Here is a 14,180-nt window from a genome sequence, read left to right as displayed (position 1 = left end):
GCGTGTGTGTGTGTGTGTGTGTGTGTGTGTGTGTGTGTTTGTGTTTCATCTCAGACACAATGATTCCCAACAGAGACCAGAGTGGAACCTTTTTAGTGAAGCCCAGTTGTCCCCCATTCAGTAGGTGAGATAATCTGCACTCCATCCAGCTTTTAACAGCTGCAGACCTTTTAATGGACGACAGCAACAGAGAGAGAGAGAGAGAGAGAGAGAGAGAGAGAATCCCTCACCAGTATTGTCCTTCAACAACCGCCTCTGTCTGTTCACCCGCTGCGTTCCTTTTCTCTCTCTCCTCCCCCTTTTCCCCTCCCCATCCGCCACTCGATTCCATTTTGTCCTGTTTAGACATACAGACACGCCGCCTTAAGCTCGCCATCCATCATCGAGTGTATCTACTCTCCATCTAACCTCCATCCATCTGCCCTCTGAATCCATCCTTCACACCCTGCTCTTGATTCATGTGGCGCAAACATGGAGGAATATCGCATGTAGATGCAATCGAAGGCAGGGGAATTGCTGAGCTCACACTCGAGGAGGAATTCGCCATGGTAACGTCTTTACAGCTCAGGTTAATCAAATCTAGATTACGGGACAGATTGTTGTTTTTCATTTCATGATGTGGTTATTAAAAAAATAAGAAATCTGAGAAAACAGAAGCCCAAAAAACGCTGTTATGTCAATAAAAATAATATGGCAAACACCAGACTTATTATGAATTTTTCTTCATATTCACATTTGCAATCTGAAGTTTTTAATATTCCACCTGCTCCAGAGAAAACGTGGTAGCAACTATGTTGTTGATGTTTCCAACGTTTGAGTTGTTCTGTTCTGTCACAATCAACCAGAAGCTGCGTCCCTCAATGAAATCAACAAGTGTGTGTGTTTGGGAGATTCTGCAGATGTGTGTTTTCAAACCCAGTTGAAGGAAGCCACGTTCCCCTCAGCTCCCAACGGGGCGACATTTCAGACAGATGACGTTTACATCATGTAACAGTCTTGTAACAGCAGCTGTTACGAGTCATTTTCTGGTGATGCGTTAGCACTCAAATAAAGTGTCCCGCAGCCAAAGGTGAGCATTTTTATTGAGTATTTTACTACCGCTTTTAATGTCATTCAGAAGTAGGTCAGAAAACGGCATTTCTGCACATGGACGCCGACCTGTTTCTCTTTCTTTTTTTGTTCTAATTGCCTCCAAACTCACAGCACATCCTGCCGAGTTCATCAATACCTGATCGATAAATTCTGACAACAATTTTGACAGTAAATTTGTACATTTAAGTAAATTATTTATCTATGATGCCAACCATTCTCTGGTTCAAGCTTCTCAAATGTGAAGATTTCAATGTTTTATATGATTACAATGGATTGTCTCTGGATTTTATTGGGGTTTATTAGACAATTGGGCAGAAAAACAAGCAATGAAGACATGTTGGAAAAGATGGTGGTGTTCTCCTCCCCCCTTCCCTAGGGGCTTTCTATTACTGAATGGTGCCTACACATTAATTCTTTCCTCTAGGGATCCTTACATCTACCCTACCTCCCTCTTTGTACTCCTCGTCCTCTCTTCTTTCCCTTCCCTCTCATGATTTTACAGTGTTATTACTCCCCAGTCTTCCAACACAGTCTCTCCATCAGTGACTTGAACAGTTCACGGCCCTTCAGGAACGTGGGGCATCTCAGACACACTCGTGTTCCAGCTACTGAGCCATGAAATTACCTCTGCAGCCCCTCCAGGTCGCTAAAAGATGCTCAACTGTTGAAAAACTGAACACAAATATTGGCAGCAAGGAGAGTGAACATGAGGCAAACAGTGCTAATCATCTCAGCATTGTCACGTCGAAGAGGCGTCGCGTTGAACAAAAGAAAACCAAATATAATTGGCGGCGGGAAAATGATGAGAGGCTGCACAGTTAAGTTTCTGGGCTGAAGTACGGGCTGATTTCTTGTCTTTGTGTTGGGATGAGACTGAGATGAGACTGAGATTGTCTGAGACTAAATAACCAAAACACCTCTCAGAAGAAATCTGTTAAGTTGACATGGTGGTAAATGTGTGTGCTAAGCTTGATATAAAAGGGAGTAGAAAATATGTAATATTCTTTCTTCTTTGTCCTTGCACTGCTCTCCCACTCACTCGCTCTGTGTGTGTGTGTGTGTGTGTGTGTGTGTGTGTGTGTACCTGTCAACCCAGAAATGCTACCGGCAAGATTCCCTTTGTCTTCCCCTGACTTCCCTCTTCTTTCTTCCTTTCTTTCCCCTGACATTTGTTTCTCATATGTATGGGTTTGTTGACTCCATTTCTGTATGCCTTCGTGTGTTTTCCTTCTCCTTTTGTTATATCCCTCCATATGTATTTTTCTTCCTCATACCTCTTCTTTCGGTCTCCTTGTATATACACATCACTTTCTACCTGCCAGCTTCACTCTGAATGTATTCTTACTCTTTATCTCTTTCCATTCATCATCCATCACTCATCTTAGTCTTGCCTGTATCTACTGTTATCTCTCTCCATATATCACTCCTCTCTCTCTCTCTCTCTCTACTCTGGATGACTCCCTTGCTCCGTCTCCATGCTTACCTAGCTTATCCTCACGCAAAAAAAAAACATATTTTCATTGATCATTTCTATCAATATCCTCTACAGTCACGCTACAGTTTTGTGATTATTGCAGCTGTAATTTAAACAAAAGAATTGCTTATTTCTTCTTCTCTAAGCCCCCGTCCCATCTCCGGTGAGGTGTTGGACGTTATGGGGCTGATTTCCCTCTCTGTTCTTCCAGCTTCACCCTAATCAATCAATCTGACCCAGATAACGCTAAGTTTAGACCGGGGGCTGCTTTGATGCTCTGACCCATTTAACGACACTTGTGTCCCGATAGACAGCACAGTGCTTTGGTTGGTCTGAGATGGACTGCGGGGGATTAACACGGGAAGCAGCGTGCTGCAGAAAAGTAGATGTTGAGGGGAAAAGAGACTTGAGCCAATGGCCGAGCGATACTCTACTGCAGGCCTATTCAACCGGCGGCCCGAGGGGCCAATCGAGTTTGACTGGCCAGTCAATCAGTTGTTTACAAATAAATACAATTTAAAACTGGAAGGAAAAAAGTTAATGTCTTTTCTTCTCTTCAATAATGAAAAAGGTTCTTAATTGCTACCATTTCTTTAATTGGATTTTTTCACCCTGCGATTGATGAAGCCTCATCCATCCTCTGACTGTGCTGAGTTTGTAAAAACCGGAGTGAAAACAGCTTCAGCAGGTTCAACAGGTTAATTGAGGCCTCAAATATAAACACTCTGGTTTTACCCTCAAATCGCCACACTAACTTTACAGCTTGACTGACCTTCCATTAACCCCCGAATCCCACATTCTTTTTTTATTGCATTAAATACCCCCATGCTGCCAGCTCTGCACACATGCTGGAATAAACACGCTCAGTGTCGGCATGGACATGAACACCCACTGCAGGCTAACATGCATGTGAGTGAACGCCCCGTCTTCAATTTCAGGAAGAAAACACACACACACACACACACACACACACACACACACACACACTTATAAATGCACACTGCAGAGTCTACCCTTGCACCACATCCCTCAGCTCACTACAAACAATAGGCAGCACTTCCTGAAAGTCAGAAATAACAGGGAACAGTTTCCTCCAGCAGTAACTGGGGAATACAACAGAGAGAGAGAGAGAGAGAGAGAGAGAGAGAGAGAGAGAGAGAGAGAGAGAGAGCGAGAGAGAGTGAGAGAGATTGAAACACTCTATGTACCCTCCACCCTTTAGCAAAAGCTAGTGTGCACTCTACTGACAACACTTTTTTTCTGCATGTTGTGGGAACTCTAAAGGGCACTTTATTGAACACAAACTATACATTATATATATTATATTATAACATTGAGTCAAGCTGAAATGAAAAATGCCCTTTTAACCCTTTTAATCACATCCCCGCTCATACTGTGCACCTATTTAACAATGTATGCATAAAGAGACACAAAACAAATGTTTTTCTTCCTGGAAAAACAAAATATGATATCGCTTACATCAGCTAGTGTCGACCAATAATTAATGTTTATGAGCACAAGCAGAGAGTGACCTTATCATCCGAAATGGACTAACTCTAAATCAGCATGCGATCAAACACACACAGACGAAACCTCTTGAATAAATGACCTTCAGGGGAAACATGGGACTGCAACCCATGCAGAGAGGTGGTGAGAGAAGCAAAGAGCACAGGCTGGAAAAGAAAGAAGAAAAAGACGAAAACAGACTGAAAAAAGAAAACCCAGTGAGTGACATGCTGCATTTTCCCTTCACCCTCAAGTCATTTTTCCTTTTTCAATTAAGGCCGTTATCTCCAAGTCTGCCAGCCCTCCTTTAAAGACCCCACATGGTACAGTCCCCCTCTCCACAACCTCTCTTTTTCTCTCTCCCCTACTGTATAATTTCCCTCTTCCACTGTTCAGTGTCTCCCCCCTTTGTTCTCTGTTAAATCCTCCTGTTCTCTCCCTCTGGGGAATGTTTCCCAGTTCAACCAACCAACGAACCAACTGCTTTTTGTCCTTCCACTTCACATCCCTCATCATCGAGTGCAGGAGCACTAGGACTCAGGAAAACCAGTACAGGAGCACTGGGACTCAGGAACATCAATACAGGAGCACTAGGACTCAGGAAAACCAGTACAGGAGCACTAGGACTCAGGAACACCAGCACAGGAGCACTAGGAGTCAGGAGCACCAGTACAGGAGCACTGGGACTCAGGAGCACCAGTACAGGAGCAATAGGAGTCAGGAGCACCAGTACAGGAGCACTGGGACTCAGGAGCACCAGTACAGGAGCAATAGGAGTCAGGAGCACCAGTACAGCAACACCAGTACAGGAGCACTAGGAGTCAGGAGCACCAGTACAGGAGCACTAGGATTCAGGAGAACCAGTACAGGAGCACTGGGACTCAGGAACACCAGTACAGGTGCTTCTCTTGTTTTCTAAAAGGATGCTGGAATTCACAAGACTTCAACCTCCAATCCCCCAAAACATCAAATTCAGCGTCATTATCTCCCCCACCAATCCTTCAATCAATCCCCCCCCCCCCCCCCCCCCCCCCCCCCCCCAGCCTCCATCAACTCTGACCTTGCATCGTTCAAAGGTCAAACAGCTGGAATGAATGCATGGATGGTTTTGCCGAAGACAGCGGCAGAGGAGAAGAGAGAGACCAGAGGAGGGGGAGGAAGACAAAAATGGTGAGGTATGAGTGAGAGAGGGAGTGAAGGCTTTGGCATGGGGGAGGGCGATGAGAGGGGGAGGACAGGAGGAGGAGACGGACAGGGGAGGCGATTTTGAAAGGGGAGGGAGACGGGATAAAGAAATCCCTGCATCAGCATTCCTCTGGGTCTCTGTGGGAGCAGCAGGAGAGAAGGTGATAATAAAAAGGGAGGGAGGGAGAGAGAGAGAGAGAGAGAGAGAGAGAGAGAGAGAGAGAGAGAGAGAGGGAACACCCCCCTTCACCTGGATTTAATTGCGTTGATTGTCTCTTTACCCATAGGATGGTAAACATAATGGTGTGTTAACGTGCACATTTATGTGTAAAGTGTACAAATCGTTTTTGTACAAAGCAGAGTGTTAGGTTTGCAGAAACAAATCCCTCTCAAGTTCCCAGGGAAATAGGGACAGCCTGCAGCAGCAGAATAAAGGTCTAGCCCTACACCGCATGGCTCTGCTTTGCAAAGAATATCGATACAAGTGCAGACTTGGAGCCTGCAGCCGCCACCCGGACCCGATCAATAATTCACAAGCCTCCTTCACACCTGTGAATCCCCAAAGCCTTTGTTGTCTGTGGGTTCTACCGCCTCTCCGCCTTTTTGTTTGTGCAGTTTGTTTGTCTTTTTGTACCCACGTTGCATCATCATGCGCATCTCCATCCTTGTCTCTATCTAAAGGTCCATTTCCTGTCCTTCTTATTTCTCTGGACAAACATGGCTGCCTGAATCGGGATGTGCAGTGAAGAATCTCCTCCACTGAAGGGTGAGATCACTCAACACGGCTTATGAAACCGCGTTTGTCAAACAACTCGAGAAGCCCTCAGCAGACTGTGTGCATATGAAACAGAGCTCTGTGGTTACGTGGTCAATCAGCAGCCGGCAATCGTCAGTCCAAAAGTTAAGACCCGCCTTAGAAAAGATCTGGTTCTTTGATTAAAAAAAAAGTCAAAGCAAGCACATGTACATCCAAACCTGAGACGGGAGCGTCAGCTACAACTCCCAAGGAGCGTTCGGTTAAGAAACATCAAAGTGCCGAGCTTAAAATTCCGTTGCATCCACAGCTGACATTGAGTTCAGCTACGTCGATTACACTTTGGAGAAACTCCGCTCAGCAGTTTTGGCGGCACCGATAATGTGTTGTGAATTCACAATTCATTCTTGCTTCTCGCCAGCTTTTTTCCCTCCAATGCATCTGCGGCGGATGATCGCAGAAGAAATGCTCAAGTAACCAGCGTTTATTGACAAATATCTAGTATTGTCAAATTATTCAGAAGACTTTTCTTCTTTTTTTTTTTAGCCAATTCAAACGCAAAACACATAATCCAATCAACCGGCTGGAGAATTTCAACAAATGTACAACATTTGACAACGTTGAGGTCAATGCATCAATTATTCAACACTGATTAAAAGAGGATTATTTTGCTATGAACGCGAGATAAAAATATCAACACAGCATGGTTGGAGGAGGAAGTGAAGTATCTGCTGGTATCTCATTGGGTCACTATGGCTAGAATGCATATTCAATATTCAATATTCAATTCATAAGAAGATGAGAAAGGCAACAAAACCGTTTCGGCCAATAAACTGCTGTAAAGTTGACATGGGGACACGTTGAGCGTCCCTCTCAGCCATCTCCCAAGCCGTCCACACACAGCACACTGGCAATTATATGTCCAGAGCAGACAGAACCAGATCTCCTGCCAAGCGAGGCCAGCCATCCATCCCACCCTGACCCACATCAGGGACCTGGTCCTTTGCCAAGGGAGCCTCAGCCCGTCAGCCAACCAGACAATGAATAGGAGCAAGAGAGAGAGAGAGAACATGGTGGAGAGACGGGGCCTTGTTTATGGGTAATCTTGCTAAAAGCTCTGGGTCCAACATCGCTTAATTTGTTTTCCTTTCAAAGGAGTGCAATGCCAACTCCGTTCCATTTATTTTCACATCAACTGGCCCTGACATCAAATCATATTCTCCCTTTTCATTGCAGTGTTTTAGTGGCTACACTTGGTAAAACCAAAAAGGTCCTGGAGTGACAGCAGAGCGGCAGAAATGAAATCAACACTAGAGGAGAACAGTGGCGGTTCTCCTGATGCTCGCAGGCAAACTGAGAGCAGCAAACACCGTTTTCCTCAAAAGACCAAAAGGACAAACAGGCTCAACACGGATCTGCCTGAACCGCAATCTTTCGCCAAAATATCCGGGATGGCCCAAACTCAAATAGACATACTCTCGACCACAGAAATCATCTCTAGCACAGCAGTGAATTGGAAGAATACCGCCATTGCTAAGACGACACAAACAAATGCTGTTTACTGGCACACAGAAAACCCAATCCTCCAAACAAATAACTGTACTGACTACCTTCCAGCTCCATCAAATAATTCACATATTTATTGATGGCCAAACACCCAGTGTACAGTGCCGTCATCAGATTCAGATCCTACCTTGTCAATCTCCTGCTGCAGGACCTGTTTGGCGACCTCCAAGTCCTGCAGTCGCACCCTCAGCTCCTCGTTCTCCTGGTCCAGACGACTCCTCTTCTTCTCCACGCTGTCCAGCTGGCTGTGGAGGCGGATGGACACGTCCTTCGCCACCTGAGACGGGGGAAAGGGAAGAGAGGAAATTTAGCTCAGGATTTCTTACAATAATTAGTGCTAACTGCGTGGATTCATTATTTTGCAAGTTCTTTTGTAAGTGGCTTTATCGTTTGTTAGCTTGAGCTACCTGGTTGGAATGACCGAAGTAGCGCAACTTTATTGTCTGCTGTAAAGATGCATAAAAGACACTTAATAACTAAAAGGTTCACACACTTGGAAACACAGTCCTTAAATGATTTACACACACAATTCAGAGAAAACGAAGAAGAATTCCAAGTTTTGTTTAAAGGAGTCATCACCTGGTTTTATACGTATCCAGCCCCCCTTGGATCGCTTTGGATCAATTCGTAAAACTTATTAGAAAAAAAAAAAAAAAATTTAATCAAACATTGAGCTTGTTCTGACCCTTTTTCGTACCGCGATTTTATCACGCGAGATTACGCGCGAGGTTTTGACTGGTCCGGATGTGCATTGTATAATATGTAATGAGGCGCGCGTTGATTCGCCGCAGGAAGGACAGAGCCGGGGGGGCTTGCCTGCATGCAGACTCCAAAACATAATGGCGGCGCTTCGGCGATTTCAGGTAGCGGACGGGGCGGGGTTGGGTGGTGAAAGAGGGGTGGGCTTATGCAAGTAGCCGCCACGGTGACGTCACCGAAGGCGCAGAATCAAAATCTCGTGCTTTAGGAATGCACACCCTTGTGTGCTATTCCTGTTCGGAAAAAGAGCAGAAGCGAAAAAACGGCGCCACTTTCAAACTCCAGCCTTTCAGGCAAGTTTCAACTGAGGTCAAACACAGATATGCATGTTTTAACAAGAGAAATTGCGATTTCCAGGTGATGACTCCTTTAATATCGAGTCATTTCCATGTAAGCAGAACTTAGGTTAACCTTTTTAACTGTTGCCATGGGATACTGCTTAGAAGATTTGTTTTCATGTTGTTAATCTCTCTTCAGGTAAAAGAGATCCTTCATTAAATTCCGGTTTCCGAGCATCAAATAGCTCTAGGAACGCTGCCAGTGTAAACAGGACCAGTTAAATGCTGAGTCTACAAAGTGTGTCAACTTTTTTTTGTCTTTTAATCTAAAAGAGTAAAAAGATAATGAATGCCACTCTGGCAGGAACTGATCTTTTATACATGACGTGACCTTGTGAGAGTCTCATCGTTTCCCCCTGAGGGGGTTTATTCATTAAAAGTTTCTAAAGTCAAAGAGTCAAACTGGGACAAAGTCAGCTCCCTGGAGTGTGATGTGAAAACAGAAAACAAAACAATTACAAAAAAAACTCCCATCTGACAACTGCATCATGGTCTAGTGGAGTTACAATAACTTGATTATGAGGCAAGAACACCAACAAACACTTAATGACATTGTTTGCTTCAGTTATTGTTTTCGGTTTTCATTAATAGATTTTTGGCACATGAAGTGTTTGTGTTATAGAAAACACCGGAAACCAATATTAAACCAAGTGTTCATTTCTTTCTTCCTCGTTTTACAGTGTTTAGACCAGCAGAGGACATTTTGGATGGGTTTTTTTGTCTAAGAAATATTGCCTGAAGACTTGTAGGAACTGAACAACGATAAAAACGGCATAAAACCTCATAAGCTGAGCCTTAATGATGGTCATTTTACAACCTGCATTCTGGATTTCTACTGGCAGAATGTGTTTATGTTATTCATACTGAATTTGTGTCTGTAGTTATATATTCTGATTGTGAGTTCAATACTTAATGACCCAGATTATGATTAAACTGTCTTTGAACATTGGAAATTATGTATTAGAACAAATGTTTCAGGGAAAATGTTATTATGTAACCCATGTCAAAGACGACTTTAATTGTATGCACAGGCGAAATAGCAGATCATCACAAGAGAAATCTTTCTAATAAATAATATTTGTGGTCCTTTTTGTTGTTCAGACCTACAGAAACTCAGAAACTTTTGGTTGACTTGATTTTAATTTAAATTTCATACCAGAGAGTCTGTCTCTCCGGTATGAAATTTCAGAATAACGATAACAAATCCCCCCCATGTATTCCATGCTGTCCACCCACTATCACACTTAACCAGTGCCTTTTGGTTATCAAAAACATGAATCCCAAAAAATGCATCAAAAAGGTGCAGATAAAAGAGCTGATTACTTTGGCTCCACCAAAACTATATATGAGGGCTTTTATTCTAAACCGCTGTATTAGATTGTATGAAATTAAACTTTGATGATAAGTAAATGGATCGATCCAGTTTTGGAGACAAATGTCTGTGTTAAATCACTCACTCAATAGCTCATAAAAGTGCTCAGACCCCATTAACCTGGACACTGATATAATCGAGTGGGAGAAAGTCATTATATCTGATGATTTAACAGTTTTACGTTGATGGATTTTGCTTTTATGTGAACAATTAGTGAGAGTAGGCCTTAATCATTTATTACACGAACAATCATTTTAACACGGCCAGATGAGGCTGCTTTGCACCTGACATCTTAATGAAGGGACATTGAAGAAGCAGCTCGATAAGAAGGAGTATTGGAAGTCGGAGTATTTCTGCCCAAATGACTCTTACTATGTGGTACAGTTACCTAATAATATATTTTTTTTTCTTCAGTTTATCGATAATTCCTTGAAGAAATAATTCATTTCTCAAACATAAAGATAGCTTGATCCAAAAGTCAAGTCTGCAGCTCTGGTGTTTTCACTGAGAAGATATATCTCACTGTGAATCGGCATAATTGATACTCTCACAATTGTTATTACATTTGATGTATGCGTCTCTTCTATCAATACGGTGTGTGTGTGTGTGTGTGTTCACTACCCATCTGCAAAATCTCTCGAAACACAATTTATAATTGTGTGCATTTACTATGAGTCTGCTTATCAGAGTATGAAAGCGTATCTGTGTATGTGTGTGTGTGTGTTTGAACCAGTGCCAGTGTGCAGCTGAGTCCCACAATGCCCCTCTGTACTGCCCACTCTCATTCTACCCAATGGCTCACTGAGCTCCACCACACGCCAATTCATGTTTTAGTGTGTGTGTGTGTGTGTGTGTGTGTGTGTGTTTCTTCTTCTCCCTGTACACCTGCTGTATTGTTCCTAATAGTTCCCCGTGTCTCCTCCTAATTGTGTTCCGGTTTTAATTGCGGTTACAATCCACTGCTTCATAATAAAATGTCATTATGCTTCTGTCCATCATTAGCGACTCAGCTTATCACAGCTACACACCATCTTAACGCTAACACTGTGGTTAATACCGATGCCCAGCACAGTATTTTGGCAGTTAGCAACAAATTAATGTGCTGCAGGAGAAATGATAAAAGACGCAAGATCAAACTGTAACTGTCACACTCCACTGCCAACCTCCAATTTGAAAACTTCAAACCTCAGCCAAGACGTTCTCCCGAGGACTTCGTCTGTTATTTATGGGTTTTCCAAGCTGCCATGATGAAAAGAGCTCCTTCTCTTCTTATTGTGTACTGAATTGTAGCACTTTTAATAAACACTATATATCTGTTCAATGAACTGTACATAAATTATAATGGTTTTGCAGCAGCATCGGCTCTATGTGTGAATTAAGTGCACGCAGCAACGACCGCATGCTAAATGCTAAATCATAAGAATGGCGGTCTTCATTCTTAGCTCCACAGCTACCGGGCAACAGAAAAGACCATTTTAGACAATTTTACTTTCTTTTAACATTAAGTATTCAACGTAACCCAAACCATGGTATTTCCTCACAAAGTTGTTTTGGTGCAAACCAAACCTTTTCCACAGTTGTGAAAAAAAAAAAACAGGAAATGTCATACCGTGATCACCAGGATGTATTTTGTCGAGGAAGTCCATTTATGGAAATGACTCTTTCACCAGTGTGTTTCTCATTGTGAAGAACATGATAAACCTGCTTGTAGCAAACACGACCAGGGGTCTTTTAACCAAAAGGTTGGCTCATGTTGGCTGAAAGCTCCCGGATCGAAGCGTACACAACATGTGATTGATTATCACTGTGTGTTTCATTTTTTATCGACACATCAATAGTTAAAAGCTTTTATTAGCGGGATGCTTTCGCCACTGCTGGTTTACAGGTCGTCGACTCCCTTCCTCCGTCTCAACCTTCTCCTCCTCTTCATCGCTCCTTTGTTAGCCTTTGACTGCTAATAAATGCTGCATTGTTCTTCTATGTTAAAGGGAAACGTGTAGGAATTTAACGCCATTGAAGCTGTGGGTTCACCCAGCAACAGAGCTATAGGGTGTAATTAGCATTCAGTCAGGGTGCTGCAGAGCTGAGATGTGTGAACACGTGTGTGCGTGTCCATGTGTGTAAGTGTTAAAGAGTGAGAGAGGGTGTGTGTGTGTGTGTGTGAACTGGAGAGAGGGAGAGAGACACACAGGAGCCCCTTTTATGCTGGCTTTTCGTTGTGGGATTATCACGCCTTTCCACCACACACACACACACACACACACACACACACACACACACACACACACACACACACACACACACACACACACACAGGGCAAACAGTAATATCATTCAACAAGGAGCAGTAAGTCATCAAACAGATCTCTTTCATGTACACTGTGTGTCTTTTATCTGTTTGGTGTGTTCAACAGCCAGTCTTGTTCCTCCTGTTATTCAGCCGGTCTGAGAGCACACACACACACACACACACACACACACACACACACACACACACACACACACACACACACACACACACACACACACACACACACACACACACACACACACACACAGACACACACACACACACACACACTTTACTGGCTGTATGTAAAACCTCTCTGATACAATCTACAGAGAGGGACGTTGACCGTTATGGAAACACAACAGCTGTGTGTGTGTGTGTGTGCGTGTGTGTGTGTGTGTGTGTGTGTGTGTGTGTGTGTGTGTGTGCTCCTACTTATCTATGTGAGGATCAAACTGAGTTTTGATGTTAAATGAGGACATTTTGTGTGGCCCTTCCTGCAAAAGGCTGAGTCAGGATTAGCGTGTAAGTAGATTTGTGGTTTAAGTTTGGGTTAGACTTGTAAACATCTGTGGTGCTTCGGGGCCGGGGATCATCATGTCAAAGAAGGTCCTCACAAGGAGGTAGAAGTACAAATGCACACGTGTATCAAGAGGACAATGAACATAAAAACCAAAGAAAAAATAAAGCCATATTTTAGCCTAGACGTCAGCTCTATGTAGAGACATATTAGATAATAAAAATAATGATGTTATATATTATATATTTAAGCTTAATCAGAGGATAGAGAGCAATAAGACATATTAGTAACTGGTAACGAGATGTGTAACAGCTAGCCAGCTTAATGTTTTAGTGGCTAATGTAAAATCTAATAAGAAACTATGTACTGAAGACCAATGAAGAGAGTTTTTCTTCTTTGACAAAAGCTCATTTCTCCCTCAACCCACTTCTCTCAGGTACAGAGATGAAGCTGGATTATTTCGTCATACAACCACCAAGCAGGTGAACGGACACGTTACATAAAGTGGCACAGCATTATAAATGTATCCTCTAGACTTAAACTTTAAATACACCTTCGGTGCAGTGGGCAGCAACAACACAGCACCAGGAGACCAGTCTAGTCTGGCCCCAGAGCAGTGGCAGAAGAGCTTCAAACACCTACTGAAACATTCATGTCTCTTGGCGTGGGAGGAAATATGCAAACCTGAGAAAGGCCTCAGTCGGCAATGAGGGTCTGAAATCAGGACCTTCTTGGAAACGCAGAACCACTCTGCTTTAAATTAATTGATTGCACCACATCACCCATAAAAGAAAACCTCAGCAGGCGATTCAGTTGTTCTAAAATCTAATTTACAGTTGAAAGCATTCCGAGCGGCGTTTTCGCCATGCTGTTGTCACGTGAAAGACGGACTTAACCAGTTTATCTGACAGAGACGCTCCTTCAATCTGCGGTTTTATTTACCCGAGCACTCTGCGGGGCTCGGCCCTGCATGTTGTTGATCTAATCAGGTTCATGTTGGGGGCCGACGGCTCCACTGAAACCGAAAAGCATCTGAAGACTTGCAGTCAACCTTGGAGGCGTCTAGTTTATATTGCATTTTTTTTTTTATGAACTATGAAATGTGCTTACAAAGTGCAGCTCCCTGTAGAATTATCGACTGCCTGTTCAGCTGAACTCTTTATTTCTGAACTTTATTTAAGCTGCACAATATGTTGTGTCAGCGTCGACGTTGCGATGTATGTGTGCACAAACGCCGTCATTACAGGAAGTTGGCATCAAAACCAATTTTCTGCTTCATATGAAGGAAACCTTGATTGCATGATTATGATTTTCCATGACTAAC

General features: G+C 43.2%; 1 protein-coding gene across 3 annotated transcripts in view; it reads right to left on the bottom strand.

Moving 5' to 3' along the window:
• Positions 1-14,180, bottom strand: part of mtcl2 (microtubule crosslinking factor 2) — a 75,428-nt gene that overhangs the window by 47,689 nt on the left and 13,559 nt on the right. For all 3 annotated transcript variants that reach the window (XM_084014586.1, XM_084014585.1, XM_084014584.1), the window contains exon 4: positions 7,705-7,854. In XM_084014586.1, coding sequence (XP_083870712.1) covers positions 7,705-7,854 — 150 coding nt within the window. The remainder of the gene's footprint in view (positions 1-7,704; positions 7,855-14,180) is intronic.

Source organism: Eutrigla gurnardus (genome assembly GCF_963514095.1).
Source record: "Eutrigla gurnardus genome assembly, chromosome: 8".
Classification (NCBI taxonomy): Eukaryota; Metazoa; Chordata; class Actinopteri; order Perciformes; family Triglidae; genus Eutrigla; species Eutrigla gurnardus.
Note: the sequence above shows the minus strand (reverse complement) of the source record. Positions and strands in the feature narration are given on the sequence as shown.